At 37.5% G+C, this 13,260-nt stretch overlaps 1 protein-coding gene across 4 annotated transcripts in view; it reads right to left on the bottom strand.

Annotated features, from left to right (window-relative positions):
- Positions 1–13,260, bottom strand: part of arhgap33 (Rho GTPase activating protein 33) — a 77,024-nt gene that overhangs the window by 10,219 nt on the left and 53,545 nt on the right. For all 4 annotated transcript variants that reach the window (XM_016240246.1, XM_016240247.1, XM_016240250.1 and 1 more), the window contains 13 exons: positions 12,435–12,521; positions 12,099–12,236; positions 11,696–11,788; positions 11,168–11,290; positions 9,259–9,336; positions 9,089–9,170; positions 8,832–8,897; positions 5,953–6,102; positions 5,769–5,871; positions 5,429–5,573; positions 4,838–4,920; positions 4,609–4,716; positions 2,645–2,790 (listed from right to left, as the gene is read on the bottom strand). In XM_016240246.1, the coding sequence (XP_016095732.1) occupies positions 2,645–2,790; positions 4,609–4,716; positions 4,838–4,920; positions 5,429–5,573; positions 5,769–5,871; positions 5,953–6,102; positions 8,832–8,897; positions 9,089–9,170; positions 9,259–9,336; positions 11,168–11,290; positions 11,696–11,788; positions 12,099–12,236; positions 12,435–12,521 (1,402 nt within the window). The remainder of the gene's footprint in view (positions 1–2,644; positions 2,791–4,608; positions 4,717–4,837; positions 4,921–5,428; positions 5,574–5,768; positions 5,872–5,952; positions 6,103–8,831; positions 8,898–9,088; positions 9,171–9,258; positions 9,337–11,167; positions 11,291–11,695; positions 11,789–12,098; positions 12,237–12,434; positions 12,522–13,260) is intronic.

Consider the following 13,260-nt stretch of genomic DNA (forward strand, 5'->3'; position numbering starts at 1 on the left):
GAGTTGAGTCCACAAACAGATACTCTATAGCTCAGATTTTTTACTATAACATCCATCCCATTCACCCATCTTACCAAATGATTTCCCTCAATGTCCTACTTAATGAAAACCAAATTTATAGAGTGGAAAAGATCAATTAATAGCAACCAAAAACATCTGGCCTAATATTAAGATTTTCTTCTCATACAAGACAAAAAACTGCTTAATAAATGTCAACAAAAGAATTTATTGCCTTATATCCACCTGTGTGCTGTACAGTTTTAACATGTCATTTACATAGGCAAAAGATGTCTTTACAGCTGTCCTCGAACATAAACAGCTGTCAAAATAATCCATCCATGTGGAAAATTACATAGCTAAATGGCATACACTAACGTTCAAAAGTTTGGGCTTGGTAAGATTTTAGAAAGAACTCTTGCTCACCAAGACTGCATTTATTGGATCAAAAATATAGTAAAAACAGTTGCAACTGTGATATTTTATTAGATTTTAAAATATAATTTATTCCTGTGTTGCAAAGACATTTCTCTAGTCTTCAGTGTCACATGATCTTTCAGAACTATTTTTGTGTAAACCATATTTTTTCTAGGAACAGACAATTCAAAAGAACAGCATTTATATAAAATGGAAATAATTTGTAATATTAAGTATATATGTCCTTGCTGTCTCTTTTGATCAATTTAGTGTGTCCTTTCTGAATAAAAGTATTAATTTCTTCCACAAAAAAATCTTACAGAGCCCAAACTCTTGCGTAAACATCCATCCATCTATCCATGAATACATCTTACTGATTTTTCAGAAACAATACATGGGAGTTTTTAAAGGGATAGCATCGATTCCCACCGGAGCCGTGTGGGACACTTTTTATGATGGTTGGACACGCTTTATTGGACTTCTTTTAGACTACTGAAAAGTAACACCCATTGACTGCCATTATAAAGCTTGGAAGAATTAGGACATTTTTTAATAAACTCTGATTGGATTCGTCTGAAAGAAGAAAGTCATATACACATAGGATGCCTTGAGGGTGAGTAAATCATGGGGTAATTTTCATTTTTGGGTGACCTATCCCTTTAACTCAGCAGTATGTACTGTCTCTATGGCCCCTTAAGCTGGCTTGACCAGGTTTTTCCTGGTAGAACAGATTGTGATTTGAGTGTCTACTGCAGAGGGTCAGTCTGGGTCTCATATCACGGAGAAGCGTCGTAGCTCTGGGTCCAGACAGGAGGGGTCAGTCAAACAGGACTCCCCCCTCGCCTCCTGAAGACTAACCAGGCGTGTTCGGGGCTGGCGTGAGATCTTGTGCTCCGCCCCTCTTGTCACTATGGAAACACACAGCTCGCTTTTTATATCACCTCCTTTGTATTGCAATTGGCAAATATGAGAGCAATATGAAAAACTTTTTAATAGGGTCTCTGATTTAAACCTCACTAAATTGCAAAAGGGTTTGGAAGTTTTTTTGATCATTCAAAAAAAAAAAAGATTTGGAGTTAAAAATATTCACAGAAGTCCCCATGTGGCATTTTACATCATTTAAATTGCTTTAATAAAGCATATTTAAGTAAAAATGACTGCAACTATACATATTCCATATTGGTGGATACAAATAAAAATCATTAACTATTCATTTTTTTCTGGTTAATTTTGTGCAAAATTTGTCTTGAATTTTTTAATGAAAATATAAATTGATGTTCAAGAAACAATTGTGTTGCTTAAAATATTTGTGGAAACAGTTTTTTTTTTTAATTCCAAGATTCTTGATAATAAAATTGATGATAAATAAAAATGAAAAAGAACAAAAATTTTTTGAAATAGAAATCTTTTGTAACTTTAGTGTCACTTTTGATAAATTTAATGCATCCTTGCTAATTAAAATTGTTCATTTCTTTAAAAACAAAACAAAAAAACAACGGACCCCAAATGGTAGTTTAAATATCAAGAAAAACATCATTAAATAAATGTATTTATCTGCATCACCCAGCTGAAATATATTCAATTTATGTTGATTATTATAGATATTTCATATTGTGTCATAAGGAATGAAAAAGAAAAGACAGGAAGTCACAGGCCTTGTTGTAGGAGTCACATATCACTGTTAAATATGAAAACAAGAATAGCTGCATCTCAGAAGGGAAGAAAACTGTGGAGAAATTAAGGCCTGGAGGCTGCATCAGATGCCACTTTAAACCAAAGGCTGGCAGAGGAAGTCATTAAACACATTCTCTTAATCTGTGGCAATTCCATAATGAAAACAAGCCAGAAGCAGCATTACATCTGGTGCATGTGCTACTATATCAGTTTACCAGACACCTCTGTTCCAAAACATAGTGCATTGTCTGCATAAGCAGCATCCTAACTAAAGTTTGTCACTAAGATTGGCACATTACAGGATTGGCTTCTTCCTGAAGGATACAATATTGTTGCCAAAATTAAGTATCTTTCAAGGCAGCATAATTAAAATGCTTACCTTTTTGCCTATGATGCCTTAAAATGCTGCTTATGTGGGCAGCTCACTAGATTTTGGAACAAAACCAACATCACTGACGGTTTAATGAAAGTGCTGTTTTAAGACACCGGATGGAATGAGTGGTTTACTGATGAGTGTAAACATCTATAGAGAAACAGGTTTGTTGGTTCAACATACCTGCACTGAAACGGCCAACAGAAGTGAAGGAGTCACTGAACAGAACTTCCACATTGCTGAGCAGAAACTCCACAACCACGGACTGGATGCGCACTTCTTTAAATGGATCAGCGCCGTTTAAGCCTGCTGCTTCGATTTCTTTGGACCTGACACAAAACAACAGCAGATTCAGCTTCAGATACAAGAGTTTTAATTTGAAGCCTGAGCCTGTACTCATAAAAACCACAACAAAAACACTTAAGCTGAGGTGAGAACGTCAACAAATGACAGAATACAAATCTCATACGAGTGATTTCAGCAGTAACAAATACTGATATTTTAGCTCAAAATATTATATTTTAAAATCTTGATATTCAATGATCATTTATATCACTATTTCTGAGAAGACCAAAAGCATGGCTTCAAGTGAAATTAGGCATCAAAATATTAGGGCTACAGATGTATAAATGCACAGCAGAAAAGATATACAACTAAATATTTTAAAATCTGGCACAGAAAAATGTAGTTCGCACTTACATTATGGCTACTTTCCAATAAATTAGTAAATAAATAAACAAAATATTGATTTGAGCTGAAAAGAGACCCCTTTTTGACTATTTCAGATATGAAACTAGCACAGTTTCCTAGTACAGTTGTCAGTAATACAGTACATTAAACAAAAATATCTGACTGCAGAATTTTGTGCGTGACTGATAAGAATCAAGTATTCTGTGACTGACCAATCAGAATCAAGTATCCAGGAAAGCCATGTAATAAACTGACCTTAAAGGCATAAAATGTTCCAAACCTGTATGAGTTTCTTTCTTCCGTTGACCACAAAAGAATATTTTAAAGAATGTTGGTAACCAAACAAGATGACAGTAGCCACTGACTTCCATAGTATGCTGGTTGGTTACCAACATTCTTCAAAATATCTTCTTTTGGAACAACTTGAGGGTAGGGCTGGGCGATATGGGCAAAAATTCATTTCTCTGTATTTTTTGGCCGATTTGCGATATACGGTATATATCTCGGTATTTTCGTTAATATAGACGAAAAAATTAAAATAGACTTACTTGTAGGTTTAAAATTCTACATGTCATATTTATTGTCCAACTACAAATATCTCAGCGAAATGTATATTTTAGTCAGAATTACTGCGCTCCTATTTCATTGAGCTCTGTCTGTTTGGCGTGCATGCGCACGGTGGCACTCGTTCACTGAAGTCTGTGTGAAGTTTAGTGGAGAATCCCAAAGCAGAAGGCTCATGCACTTCTGACAGAAAAAATTGAAATATTTCCATGGCTTTCTGCTATTTACAGATGGAAAATATACCTGTGAAATGTAAGTTATGCATTCAGGAAGACAGCACATCTCAAACACATTAAACAGAGTGAGTAGCCTCGTGTCTCTATCAGCGGTACATGCAGCCTTTCTGTCAGAGCATCTGACGGGCCGAGCCACTTAAAACTGATATGCAAAACGAAACTATAAACTATGTCTTACCAGTTTTTAAAGGCCTTAATATGAAGCTTGTCACATGTTTAGAACAAATTGGATTATGCACTTTCTCCGCAGCAGCTCAGTATGTGTCCTCCGCTATATTTTCAGATGCACTCGTATCAAACTACTGTATATCGATATAAACGATATTGCCTCATATCGAATCGCTTATAAAGAAAATATCGATATATCGTACAAACCGATATAAGTGGCATATAAATCGATATACCGCCCAGCCCTACTTGAGAGTGAGTAAATGATGAAAGAATTTTCATCTTTGTGTGAACTATCCCTTTAACTGCTTCCAATATCAACCGTAAGCAGGCTGATGATGATAGTTTGAAAAAAATTAATGAATAATAATAATAATAATAGTAATAATACTATAATATACACTAATATTATTAATTTTGACCGAAACGAATATTATCACCGCTGCATCACTAATATTTATGTATATAAAATTCCATGTTAGGGGTTACCTGAGCAGGTTGGGGGCCCAGACGATGGCCAGATTCTTAATGTGCATGTTCGTCTCTCCACTGCAGGTGGCCAAATGGGCCAGGTGTCTGATGAGGTACTCCAAAGTGCTGAAACAAACACAAAGACATCACTTACTGTCAGAAAACACAGCTCTTTCTGCAGTTTCACATCAATGTCTATAACAGGTGACACTGCTTGTGATCCATGTGTAGTGAGTATTGGGGTTACCGGTAGTGAGGAGGAGGAAGTTGCTGGATAACATCATGTACTTTCACCATTCTCTCTTCCTCCGTCATCTCTCCCATACATTCCTGGACAGACAGGAAGACACAGCTCGCTTAGGAACTTAAACATTACTTGAAGGTGCCCAGTTATACAGAGGAAGTCTCCCTCACCTATGTGGCATTTATTTGATCACAAATACAGTTAAAACAGTATTATCGTGAAAAAAAAGTAACTCTTTTCTATTTTAATATTTTTTTTAAATGTAATTTATTCCTGTGATGCAAAGCTGAATTTTCAGCATCATTACTCCAGTCTTCAGTGTCACATGATCCTTCAGAAATCATTCTAATATGCCGATTTGTTACTATCAGTGTTGTTATCAATGTTATTATCAATGTTGAAAACAGATGTGCAGCTTAATTTTTTGGTGAAAACAAAAATATCTTCTAACAAACACAATGGAACACACAATCGTAAATTAAAAAAATAAATAAAAATCAGTCATATTGTGATATTGCCATGGTTAAAAATAGTTTTGAAACCCTAATTTTGCAGAAGCTTTGAACATAATTTAATAGAGCCAGAATGACTTACAGCAAACTTCTCATAGAGTTGGTACGTGAGCAGAGGATTGGGTAGCTCTCTGAAGTAGAGTTTACACAGCGAGCCAATGCAGTGAATATCCTGCATGTACACATCTTTCGTCAGGTCTGGAACATTTTCACTGTCAAACTCATGCCTGATCAGGATGAGATGCAAGAGGAGAACAAATGTCACGATCATGCATATAAATGAACATAAATTATCATTTAAAGTGCGCACAGAATAAAGGAGTGATCAGAGATAACCTTTATATAAACTTCTAGAATAAATTATGTTGTTCAAAATGCTGAAAAGGAAATCAGGGCAGGATCTGGGACATGATTGGACACACCTGAGCTTCTGTATGTTGGAGGACACGCCAGAGTGTCTGTAGATGCCATCCACCACACCATGCTTCTCTATGAACTCTGAGCAGCTCTTTAGGACCTGCGGCACTGAAATTTGACTACACAAAATTACACTTTCTGCAATGTTCCCTTCTCAAAGCACATTAAGAAAATACTCTGTTTCTGTACCGTCTAGGCCGGAGTTGAGGAGATGCTCGCCAAGGTCGCAGCCGAACACCCGTTCTTTCAGGATTCCCCTCTGCTTTAGCTTTTGTTTGGTGGGTCTGGACTTCATGAAGGTGCGCAGGAAGCCTATCAGCTTGCCGTGTTTTTTGGACACTATCAAAAGGGGGTGACAGAGAGCTAATCAGGCAAATGAAAATATGGACTGCACACTTTCACACACTACATATTGTATACTGCTCGCTACACACTCAGCATGGAGTATCTGTAAAATATATTTCACTTGATAATATGTGTTCATTTAGGATACCTGCAAACACAGACAACACGTGAAGTACACAGAAGGGGTTTTAAGTATATAATAATGAATACATTTTTTTTTTTAAATCTCCAAGTGAATGTATGCAAAATAAATATTACATTTAAATGAATATAAAACACACAATATACTTAAAACCCCTACCTTTAGTTATGAATGACTTTTTTGACACTTGTTATGTAAATAAATGGGATTGTAAATCTCTAAACTGCCAAGTAACAACTCCTGAGGTATATGAGGCTGAAAAATGCTACATCTACTGTTCGCCATGTTTATATTAGCCACATTTCATTTGGCCATTGTTAAGGAAATTCTTAAGCTAAGAAATATGATTTAGCTTATTTTAATTATTTAAATCTATCTTGAGGCCCCCTAGTGAGTCCTGACCCCATGGTTGAGAACCACTTCTATAGATACTTCACAAGCCTCAGGGTCAGTGACCTGGATGAAACAAATGTAGGTTAACAGTTAAACAGGTTTCGCAGCTGTACAGCAGACATCAACATGTCGGTTATGCAAGTCATCATTAATGCGGTCTAAAAAGCAGCACTTTTTGAAATTTAGCATTGCCGTGGCTTAACAAGATGTGACTAGGCCATCTCTTCAAAGTTTCTAAGTAAAACTCTTTTTGACAGTCCTTTCCACCGTTTGTTGCTGGAATCTTATTGCATCGCGCCTGGTTAGGACACAGTGTTAAAACGTTCGATATCACATAGATCAGGCATGATCAAAATCAATCCCCACAGCCTACTAACAGATTCTCATTTATACAACAAGTGGCCTGTAATTCTTCAGCAGATGCTACAAAATGATTCCCACATGAACACTTTAATGAATTATACAACATTTTTGCTGTGTCTTCACCATCCAACACCCATGCTCATCCACTCCGAACCTCCCACACTCTCTCTGCCTGCTGTATAAACAACCACAATCTGTGTTACAAACCCTGCTTGTCTCAAAGGATAGAAGGCGTTAGAAAAAGGCGGATACAGAAATGTTAGTTTAGGTAAATCCACTGAAGGTGTTACCAGCCAGGTTTAGGAACCAAGGATGAAGAACTGAGAGAAAAAGAAAGGAACACAATCGACAGAAACATCAAATGCATTTATTAAATTTACCATTAAAGAATTTCATTAGAAGATGCTGCTGTTATGTAGCAGACTAATCAACAACCTAGAATCTTAAATACACATTTGTTTTGACTACAGTGCCTTTCATCGCCATACAAATAACCTTGAAAACAGCAGTCATGCCAATATCATCTGCACTAGAACATCAAGTAACCAAAGCACGCATTTCTAAGAAAAAAAACAACTAGGGCTGGGCGATATATCAGCTATTCATGATTAGTGGCTGACCGATGTAGGATTTTCAAGGGTTTGTGCAAACAGTTTAGGGTCAGTAATATATATAATTTTTAAGAAATGTTTCTTTATTAGCAAATCAGCATATTAGAATGATTTCTGAAGGATTATGCTGAAGACTGGAGTAATGGTGGTGAAAAAGGAATGTATTACACTTTAAAACGAACTACTAACTAATCATTAGGAAAAAAAACTGTTCTTTTAAATGGTAATATTTCACAATATTACTATTTTAAACATGTGTGATTCTGATTGATTGACGATATTTGTCAGTAAATGCACAGCTAAAGTAGTTTCTTGACCGCAGAACAGTTCAATTTGGACACAGTATACACTGCCAAATTATTTTAGTTATTTCAAAGACACTTGCAGCCTACTAGAGTGAAAGAAACAAAAACCACATAGGGGTTGAAATAAATATGACAAACCATTTCCTTTATCATCTATGGAATGCAATCTCTCTCTCTTTTATACACACACACTCACAGACTTCTCACTTGCACAAAACTTGTGACTTATTAAAACAGTTTCGTTATTTAAGAGCTGTGTGACATTTCTCAGTGGCAATGGTAACGTCGTTATTTTTGAAGCAGATAAACTTACAGCTATGCTATTAGTAGAGACGGTACTGTCGAATACAGCTGACAGTCACAGACATTTAAAAATGTCTTGAAATAAAACAAATGTCTCGTGGTGTGTTAACTATGGTATATAGGTGGAATAACTGACTCCAGACTGTGAATTACAGAAAAATATTGCACATCCAAGGTGGTAATGCAGCTACAATGCAGTATATATATTGCCATTTAAAATCAGCATGAAATGAAAATATATTTCCTAAATGCATTTTTTAGATCTTATTGTGAACAATTCTTTTTTTTGAAAATGCTCTGAAATTATAAGGTTTAATTAAAATGCCATGATGTATGCTGAACTTCTCCAATCAGTTAATCTGCTTAAACCTGCTCCTGAAGTTTGCACACTTTTGGTTCCACATTTGAGTACAATGCCCACATCTCAACATCTAATCAACAACTGATGCACAGAATCTTTTTTTCTTTTTCGATATACTGCTACACTTGGCTGTAAGTCACAATACAAAAAAAAAAAGATTTGCCGCAACTGTGGTTTCATCGTGACTTTAATACTACACCCAGCCCTAATTGTAACTACTGAAAAGTAAAAAAAAAAAAAAAAACCTGATGTTGGAGAGGAAGGCCCAGTCGTGTTGGTAACAGCAGGTTTGGAGCCCAGCGCATCCACTTCTGAAAAAGCCAATAAAGATGAACAACCAAAATTATGTGCACTGAAGCATTGATAAACCAGCAAGAAGAGTTCAGAAAGGACAACACTTTCTCAGCAATATTGGTTCTGGAAGTACATTTACTTTAATGATTAATAATAATAATTATTATTATTAAGCTCTTGATACTGAAGAAGACTGTGTGCATGATACCTTGCTTACTGACAGGAGCGCTGACAGACTGTGGCAACTTCTCATTGATTAATTCCACACATTCACTGGGAAAGAAGCCAACCTGAAGAAAAGAGAGGGGAAAGCTGGGCTCAAAGATTACAGTGTTACTGAAGATGGTCTAAATCGAGTCTTAAGGTTTAGATCAGTACCTGGAATCCATGCTTTCCTCTCCACCACGTGGTGTCCTCTTTGGGTGGCATGTCAATGACTGACAAAATATCACCAACCTTTAGAAAGAGGAACAAAGACACATACAAGCAATTAGACCACAAACAGACACACAAGTAAGATACACATGCAAATTACTTGTGCATTGAAACCATTCAAAAAAGTATATTAGCTTAGAAAAGGATGAAGATTGAGTTCGTATTTTTCAAGCATGTCAACAGCTGCTATTATGTGCACTGCAGATAAAACACTTCATGTATTCTCAACAACATCCAGTCACAATCAGATTAACATCTCTATTCAAAAGCACTGACGCGTGCCGAAATACACTTTGACCCAAATTTTTTAAAAAAGAGGAAGGGAAAAAAATATCAGTTCCTATCTCTCAGTGGAGAGCAGAACGAGAATCAAGCCTGAGATTAGAGAAAAGAGAAAAACAACAAAAGAGAAACTAAAAAGGGAAGGTTTGTTGAGATAAATGTTGATTTTGGCTTGAAAAAGCCTTGCCTAAATGTTACAAATTCAACAGACAAACAGATTGATACAGCATTAATACAGCATTATTAAACTGTTGCTAGGGTGCTTGGATTGGTTGTTGGGGTGTTTCTAGGTGGCTGCTCGGTTGTTCTGGGCGGTTGCAAAGGCTTTGCTAGGCAGCTGCAAATGGATTTAGAGAGGCTGCTAGGGTGATCGACAGACAAAAACAGATCACAACTAAGTTGTTGTTAAGGTGCTTGGAGTGGTTGCTATGGTGTTTCTAGGGGACTGCTAGGTTGTTGTGGGTGGTTGCTAAGGCTCTGCTTAGTTGCGGCAAAGAGTTTTGGAGAGGTTGCTATAACGTTCGACAATTAAAGATTCAACAAACAGAGAGATAAATACAGCATTTTTAAGTGGTTGCTAAGGTGCATGGAGTGGTTGCTAGGGCGTTTCTAGGGGGCTGCTAGGTTGTTCTGGGTGGTTGCAAAAGGTTTCAGAAAGGTTGCTATGGCGTTCTACAGACTTTATTTATCCCTGCTAAGGTGCTTGACATGGTTGCTAAGTCTTTGCTAGGTAGCTGCCAGGTTTTTCTAATTGGTTGCTAAGGCTTTGCTAGATGGATGCAAAGGGTTTCGGAGAGGGTTGTATGGCATTGTTTCATGGTTACAGCTAGCTAGATTTCTAGGTTGCTGCTAGGTTGTTCTGGGTGGTTGCTAAGGCTTTACTAGGTTGTTTCAAAGGGTTGCTAGAACGTTCAACTTGAAGATTCAACAGACAGATAAATACAGCATTACTTAGTGGTTGCTAAGGTGCTAGGTAAAGTCGTAAGGCATTTCTAGGTGGTTACAAAGGGTTCCTGAGAGGTTTTTATGGTCTTGCTATGTGGTTACAGCTAGCTATATAGATTAGTTTAAAAAATGATGTCATGTGCATGCAAAATAATTAAACTGTGATAGACAGACAGATGGACAGAGAGAAAGAGAGAGACAAAAAGAAGAGAGAAAATGGGCCTCAATGTGTTCTATGTTTGGGTCACCCCATTCTCTGGCCCAGAAAGAGATGCTGTATATGGAGCAGTGTATAGGGAGGGGGACAGGAATAGACATGACAGAGGAGGAAGAGGAGGAGGAAGAGCAGAGAGAACGAAACAGTGTCCCAGGACCGGGTAGGCTGTGCATGCATGTGCAGAATAAGGACAGGACAAGAGAAAGAGAGAACTCAAACTGGGTACAAGGTCTTTCAGAAGAGTTTGGAGTTTATGCTATAGTTTGATGTACAACACTGAATGGAGCAAGCAGTTAGTTGGCTTCGGCTTTGAAAAGCTAAAAGCTTTCATCATATGTCCCATCTCAAAGTCCTGTTTTAAAAGGAAATATATCAACACAGTGGAAAAAAAGTAAGAGGTTTGAGTACCTCAATGGAGATCTCATCGTTAGCCTGAGCAGTGTAGCGCTTGATGACGTGAGCAGCAGCGATGGCGGGGACGTTTAAAGATGCTTCTTCTTTTAGCAGGAACCTGTTGCCATGGTTGTCAATCTGTAGAAAGTATGAAAATCCATTAACTGTATCATTGCATGACTTCAGGTGGCCAAAATCTCAGAGCACGATTCATTGAAACATGTCTTAGCCAAACAGATTCTGCCATTTTATTACCAAAAAGTATAAAATGTTGAGAAAAATTACAAAATCTCCTGTGATGCATGTGTATTTCATTTTCACGTCTTTCCAAAAAGAAGCTATTTTGAGAACTGTCTTTTTTTTGTCCATGCAATGGAAGTCAATGGGCTCCAGTGCTGTTTGGTTTTAAATGCTCTTTAAAACATCTTTTGTATTCCACAGAAGAAAGAAATGCATACAGGTTTGGAAAGTCACGAGGGTGAACTATCTACTCTAGAGTATGTTTGCATTCTTGCATCTCTCTTTCCTCTGCTCGTCTCTCACCTCCATCCAGGAGAGAACCGGCCCACAATTCAGCTTATTGTCCACGATAATGGAGAGACGGTTCAGATACTCCGACAACAGTGGTGTGAAGATCTGCGTGAACAACATGCATGTTCAAACGGCAAATTCATTGAGCAGTCAAAGGTATCACTAAAGACTGATTTAAAGCAATGTTTCAGGGTCAATATGAGTTAAGCTCAACTGACAGACTTTTTTTTCAAATGAAAATATTTTCTGTAAGATTTCAGTAAGATTCAGGTCAGTATGTTTATTCCGGACACCAACCTACATAACTGGTCGATGACCTCAATACAGAGCAGCTATCTCTGTTAGCGGTACAACATTAGCTACGTTGAAGCTAAATGTGCAAAGGAGCATTCGTAGCCAGCCTAGTCGTGCTCACCTCCACCCGCTCTCCAATCTCGCATAGGGCAGGAAGGGCTAAGAGCTGTGAGTAACGGCGGTCGTAAATACACTGATGCAGGTGAGCATCCAGCGTCCGGAACTCTTCGTACGAACGCCGCACCATCCACGTCTTACCCTAGATTTCAGCGAGACAGAGAGAGAGTTGGGGAAAGTCAACAAATTAGATGCCAACAGAAGAGAGGAAGATGCAAGATGCAAAACAATGTGTAGTGCACTGAATTCTTTCACGTTTGATACGGTCAGACGTGTTTTTATTTGTGGCAGGAGGGGGTGTTTATTATTAGCGCTGACTGGGGCATGTGCGCCCACTCACCTGGCAGGACACCTGCACGAGGAAAACCAGATATTTGGCACTGCCTGAGGTCCAGCTGGCATCGCTCTGCTCATTGGCAAACTGAAGCTGAAGGTGTAAAGTGCAGACATTAATTCATGAAGGTGCGAAGAAGTTCAAGAACACATAAACAAAAGTTTAATGGGAACGTTCACGGTCTTGCATCATCATTTAAGACTGCATATTTTCACTATAACCACTTATTACGTTGTAAGAACAACTAGTTGATTAGCCTTGTATAAATTAGGCTGGTTTTGTGTTCACTGTGTTGTGTTCACTGTTCCTTTCTTAGGTCAAGTTTATCATTAGATATGTATCTCAATGGGTGTTACTTTTATCATGCACCTGCATCCCATCATAATTGTGCATTTATGTTTGAGCTTACAGGGTGGAAGTCCAATATCAAGAGGCATTCAGTTGCACTTTCCATGTTTCATGTTTCTGACATTTTGAAATGAGTTGAAAGCAACAACTTAAAACACCAAAACATGTCCTGAATTGTATCAACTGTAACATCGCTTTCAGTCTGGACATATGAATTACTAGAAAATTGCCTGTTACTCACATTTGATGAGATACAGCTACTCTCAAACACATGACCGTTTTATGAGAAGCTGGGAATATCCCTTCATAATAATTCATTTACCAAAATGCTGTTTCATATCCATGTAGCATGCAAACTTCCTCATTGCTTTGAAAACGACTGTAATCAGTGAGATGTAAGTTGTCACTCACTTTTATTCAAAGCTACTTACTGTTTTATACAAAACTACCTGAGTCTGGGGGCAGTATATATATATATATATAT

This window comes from Sinocyclocheilus grahami, unplaced genomic scaffold, assembly GCF_001515645.1.
Source record: "Sinocyclocheilus grahami isolate Dianchi unplaced genomic scaffold, SAMN03320097.WGS_v1.1 scaffold585.1, whole genome shotgun sequence".
NCBI classification, from domain to species: Eukaryota; Metazoa; Chordata; class Actinopteri; order Cypriniformes; family Cyprinidae; genus Sinocyclocheilus; species Sinocyclocheilus grahami.